Source organism: Hippocampus zosterae, chromosome 8, assembly GCF_025434085.1.
Source record: "Hippocampus zosterae strain Florida chromosome 8, ASM2543408v3, whole genome shotgun sequence".
Lineage (NCBI taxonomy): Eukaryota > Metazoa > Chordata > Actinopteri > Syngnathiformes > Syngnathidae > Hippocampus > Hippocampus zosterae.
This window is the reverse complement of record NC_067458.1, coordinates 14,868,583-14,874,582: the sequence shown is the minus strand read 5'-3', so window position 1 is coordinate 14,874,582 and position 6,000 is coordinate 14,868,583. Positions and strand designations below refer to the sequence as shown.

Below are 6,000 nucleotides of genomic sequence, written 5' to 3'. Positions count from 1 at the left end.
TGCTGTTGCTTTTTCTTCATGTCGCTGAGAGAGCCGGAGAGGTGCCAGCGTCAGGGATGAGGAAAGCTTATCCTTGCCCTTAACTGTAAAGTTGTCGGAATTCAAGGGAAGGTCAGAAAGGAACTCACACAGTCACGCACCACTGACAATGACTTTGTTCCCACAACCACAAAAAAAGAAGAAAAAAAAGTGGTGTCCATAAGTCATACAGTAAATGACTTGTGGATTGGAAGCTCTTAGAATTATGCTATTTCTAATGGAATGGCCAAGTACGAAAACCGCATTCATGTTCAACTGCTTGCAGTGGGGGTCAAAAGGGGCAGTGAAAATAATCGAGTCCGCACCAACTTTAAAGCAAAATACTGCCATGTACAGGATTTAGATGGAAATCGGTCAGTCTGGCCTGTTTTTGGTCTTGGTGGAGGTCTGTGTTCTATTAATTGCCATTATCATTGAAGTTGAAAGAATAAATAGTAGAGAATGGAAAAATTCCAATGTCAAATTTTAGACTAAGACCATCTGTATTGTCAACCCCACTCCCCTTTTACGCAATGCTCTTGTAGAGGCTCCTTCCAACTTAATGCCGCTGAGCATTACTCGAGTGGTCTATTCTTGATGCACTCATTCATCTTTGTGAAATAACAAGGCTTTTGGTCGTCTTTGTGTTTTATTTTTATGAAACACCATTACTGCTCCTCAGGTGTAACACAGTATTCCAACATTGGACTTAACTATGTACATTCAAAAAGAATCAACCGAACAATATACACACGATAAAAACAAACCGTAACTGCTCTTTTTGTTGACTTATGCAACTGTAAACTAATGAGTGCTTCCTACTCAAATGTGCCCTGTGACCAGGTAGAGTGGTTACACCTCATGAACTTGCTGACCTAAATGCAAGTACACAAAATGACCCTTACAGCAATCTTGGAAATTTCAGATTGATTGGAGTACATTATAAGAACCTTTTTTTTTCACAATTGAAAGTGTTTTTTTTTTTCTAGTTTTATCATGACAGCTATTAAAATTTTCCATTCATCCATTTTCAACACCGCTCATCCAGTAAAGGATCGCGTGGGTTGCTGGAGCCTAATCGCAGCTGTCTTCGGATGGAAGCCCGACTTTACCTTGAAGTGGTCGCCAATCAGTCGCAGGGCACATATAGAGATGAGCAAGCAATCACAGCCACATCGTCACCGAGTGGGAAACGATCCCACACTGCCCACATACAAGCCAAGCGAGTGTACCACTCTACACCATCGGTGACTGCTATTAACCCTTTTAGGGATAGTGGTTACTGCAGTGGACATCTTATCATGTTATGGGGTTACAGGGTGCATGAAACGGTTAAAATAAGATATCCTTTATTTGTCCCACACTGGGGAAATTTACAGCCTCCAGCAGCAAGAATGTAGGAAGAAAGAAGAAAAAAAAACAACAAACACCGTTCAATTAAGTGCAATATAAACACAAAATGGATAAATCGGAGTGCTATTTACAATTGTCTTTCACATCATTTAATTATTATTATTATTATTATTGTTGTTATTTTAATAACAATAAAAATAATAGTTTAATAATCTTGTGCATGTTATTAGTGAGCACTTCTCAGTTGGGTTGTCCATTGACTGAGCATTAAAACATGTTTCCTATCAGAGCCTGCAAATGGAGCTCCAGTGAAAAGAAACACTTGGCACTTGTTTTGTAATGCAAATATCTGTAACATACGGGATTTGAGTGAAACAGCATCATCTTGTTTTTTGGTTTTTTTTATTGATGGAGGGATGTGCTTACGCTGATTGCCATTATTATGGAAATTGTACACTCAAAGGCAATAGATTTAAGTTTACCTGTGCAGTCAAATGAGCTCTGAGCAGGTAATAAAGCTCAGTTTTGATAGACATTGAGATGTTTGAGATTGATGTGAACAAAGACACCTTGAAGGTATTATTTAAAACTTGACTTTGTCGACTTGATGTTAATGAGATCTTGCGCTCATGAATCATTTGGAGTCTTGCGGAGCCTGTCAAGTTTTCAATGACACATTCCCCTTCAGAATTCGGGCACTAGAAGAGGTAGCACACTGAACATCGTGGAATATCTATTAACATTCAACTATTATATATTCAAGGGCAAAAAAAAACATGCACATACAACACACACATTTTCTTACATACATAAGGTACAAAAATATATTGGTCCTCCTCTTATAAGATACATTTCAGCAACTATACATTTCTAAAACGCTACTTGCTGGAAGTTTTGTTTACCAGATGGCAAACCACAGGTCTGAGGAAACAGTTATACTACGTGTGTGTAGCACCTCTCTCAGGTCCTCTTTGCATGGGAGGGGTCCCCATTGTGGTCTAACCACTCGAAACGGAAAGGCAGTTGGTGGCGGAGCTCGACCTGCGCTTCTTTGATGCCTTGTTGGCTTTTTTTGGTGTTGGCGGAGGGGAGGCAACACTCAGGTTCCTGACCTTGTTAAAATTGTTCCTCAAGCCGTCCTGCCTGCTCTCCGAGGTGCTGCTGGTTTCCTTGGAGGCCAACGCCTCGGCGCGACACAGGCCTGCCGTCAAGCAGCAGCGGCACAGGAGCTTTGCCATGGCTCTCCTCATCTCGCCGCTGCCCAGGGCGTAAATGATAGGGTTGAGGCTTGAGTTTAGGACAGCCAGGGAGATGAAGAAATCGGCACTGAAGAGCGGCGCGCACTGTCGAGATTCGCAGAAGAAATCAACCATCAGCAGCAGGAACAGCGGCCCCCAGCAGAGCAGGAATACCCCAACGATGGTGATGACTGTTTTAAGCAGAGCCAGGGAGCGCTTTCGGCATCGCTGTTGTGCGCTCTTGTGCACGTGGCTGTAGATGGCGCCGTAAAGCACCCCGATAGCCAGGAGGATAATGATGAAAATGATAAGGGCAAACAAGATGTAGGTCTTTGAGTAGAGCGGGAGAAGGGTGGAGCATCCGTCCAGGCTGCACATACAGTTCCAGCCCAACAAGGGAAGGAAGCCGATCACCAGCGCCAAAACCCAGCAGAGGGCTACCAGGCCGTAAATCCGATAATAGGTGCTCCTGACTGACTTCTGAGGCACCGGCCTCATAATAGTCATGTAACGCTCCACGGCAATCAACAACAAACTGAAAATCGATGCGGCCAGGGCGACAAACAGCATGCCCTCGCGGAAAAGCCAAAGCGCAGGCGTTAACTGGAAAGTCCGACTACCGGACATGCAGATGTTGACCAGGTAGGCCGCACCGGTCAGGAGGTCACTGAGGGTGATGTTGGCGATGCACACGTACACCCAACGCCAACTGCGGCAGATGTGAGATATGACAGCCACCAATACTAGAGAATTTTCCAGAATGATGAGAATGCTGATACAGATGAAGACGACCATGGTGGCGCTAATGTTCTGCGAGTTTGAAACTGTCCTGTTCTTCAGACGCCCCGTGTAGTTATAATGCCTCAGGATCACGTGGCTGAGCTCGGAGCGGTTCACGAAAGAGGCATTGCTGGGGAAAGCGGATAAGTGATACAAGTGAGGGCAGGGGGACGAGGACGTGAGAGAGGAGAAAAGATCCATGGCTATTTCTGAGCTGGGAGGATGACGACGACGACAACAACCAGGTTGGGGTGAGTTGCACAGGAATGAATGTGAAACTCCTGTAATCGTCCCACTCAAACCACTGGACAACACACACCTGACAAGACAGAGAACAAAATAACCATCACCGCAGGAAGAAGGCAAACCAAGATTATGGTTATTTCCAACCCAAAAATGGGTACAAAAGTTACTTAGGGGGACTATTTTTGTGTTAGGCTTGGGTGTAGGGTTAAAAAAATAGCCCACGTATACTTAACACACATCCCTTTTTGTTGAAAATGTCCATACGGATTAGATTCAACACATTTTGTCATCTTTGACGTTATACACCGGCATATCTTTTTAACTTGCATGCTTGCATTTGAAGAGTACGTAATAATCAAGAGCTCCTTAAGATACAATACTATGAACTCCAAATGTATTCGTAGGTGTCAGATGTGCCATCTACTTCCTGACTGGAACTTTAAAAGGCATCGTTTAAATGCCTCCCTCATGTGGTGTACACAGCATGGACTGGAACCAGATGCAGAGGGCATTTAAATCACAGCAGGATGCATTTGAAGTATTTCTCTGAACGCTGAAGTTGAATGCTCGTACAAAGTGTCGGTAAAACACAAAGACATAAGTACAGTAACAAATATTTAGAATGCATATCATCTTTCCTCTCAGAAATCTATTTGTGTAGCCAGCCCCAAATCAATTTCTCTAATTTTGTCTGTTGGCACCAAAAGCTTTTTTCGATCCTTGTGAAACAAGAGAGAATACAAGTGAGTCGTTTGTTTCATCCAAATCTTTTCAACCTGAAGGAAATAAAATGAGCTAGAGTATTTCATAATGAATCACAAATGATAATCAGAGGCAGAAGAATGGTGCGAACTGTGGGTACTTACTGCGGCTGTTTTTGCTGGTGACGCAGAGTGCAAGAGAAGATGCACTTGTCACTTGACTACTGATTTCTGCAGCTCACGTTTGATGGGGAAGTAACCCCGAGAGAGTTCACACCCCTCACACATGTGCGATATGCAATACAGATTGCCATCATTTTGTCACATTTCTTGCACCACATCATGAAGATGGTGCAAGGTGAGCACTATTTGAACCATCGCAAAATATGAAGTCACTTCCAATTTCGTGTCCTCTGCCTCGGAGATGCTATTAATATTGCTGCAATGTGATTCAATATCATAATGTGCTGGGTTTTCAGTTCATTTTTTGGAAGGCATAAAAACCAGCATTCAAGATGACACCATTCATGCAGAGTGAGGTTGTGTTGTTATGTTCTCTCTGCTGACTTTATCGTTTGACCTCACAAAACATGTAGTCGTATACAAAGAGCTGCAAATGTGTGTTTTCGTTGCTTTTTGGTAAGTTCAATCAGTTTTCTTGTAGGGAAGCTGGAGCCTCTCCCAGCTCCCGTTGAGTAAAAACACCTTGAAATGTACCACTACACCATCAGTGACTTAGTTAGTTATTGCGGTTAAATATATTCTAATCACTGAGTTTGTCAAAGACTACATTTTACTGAAGCATTAGATCAGGGATGGGAAACTTAAATTCTGGAGTTGGGCACAGTTTTCTATCAGTGATACTCAGCGGCCACACGCTTCCTAACTATGACAAAAATGCCATTTTAAATATGGACAAAATATGTGCAAGATGTGTGCTTTTATTACGTTTCATTTTCCATTCTACATTTCTCAATGGGTGTATAAAAGATTAACTTCCTAACCCCAAAATAAAGTGTTTGAAGCTAACAGCAAAAGAACCACATACAGTCACTTTTTCTTCTCGTGTAATGGGCTCTATTGCATTATAATTGCCAATCAAGATCGCAAAAAACTTCTGAACACCAAAGGAACTCATTTTTTGTACATTTTCACAAAAATCAACTCACTAAAATTTTTTATGTTATTGAGGGACCATGGCTGTTCTACGTCATTCCATCCATCCATCCATTTTCCGATCCGCTTTATCCTCACAAGTGTCGCTGGGGATGCTGGAGCCTCTCCCAGTTGTCATCGGGCAGTAGGCGGGGGACACCCTTAACCGCTTGCCAGCCAATCGCAGGGCACACAGAAACGAACAACCATTCACACTCACACTCACACCTAGGGACAATTTGGAGTGTTCAATCAGCCTGCCATGCATGCGTATAAAGAATATTTTTGATTTTGACTTCCCTTTAAAAGATGACACCGTCGCTGAGGCTTTTTATTCATTCTCTTTATTCATCCAAGTCACGCCACACACTGACTCTTCACTTGAGCCAACATTCAATTTAAATGTCCATCTTGCCCTTTCATCTGAGTTATTCCTTTGGTCCTTTGTTGTCCTCATCAAAGACATGACAGGCACTCTCACCAAAATAGCAAACACAGGGCACTCCAAA

The 6,000-nt window shown here is 42.8% G+C and overlaps 1 protein-coding gene across 1 annotated transcript; it reads right to left on the bottom strand.

Annotated features, from left to right (window-relative positions):
• Positions 1–1,756: 1,756 nt before the first annotated feature.
• Positions 1,757–4,635, bottom strand: s1pr4 (sphingosine-1-phosphate receptor 4). The gene is made up of 2 exons (XM_052073133.1): positions 4,502–4,635; positions 1,757–3,708 (listed from the first exon to the last, which is right to left on the bottom strand). The coding sequence occupies exon 2, from the start codon at positions 3,588–3,590 to the stop codon at positions 2,370–2,372; it is 1,221 nt and encodes a 406-aa protein (XP_051929093.1). The 5' UTR covers positions 3,591–3,708; positions 4,502–4,635; the 3' UTR covers positions 1,757–2,369.
• Positions 4,636–6,000: the final 1,365 nt, after the last annotated feature.

Excerpts from the sequence above, each read along its gene's own strand:
- s1pr4 (XM_052073133.1), bottom strand. The coding sequence starts at position 3,590 with ATGGATCTTTTCTCCTCTCTCACGTCCTCGTCCCCCTGCCCTCACTTG.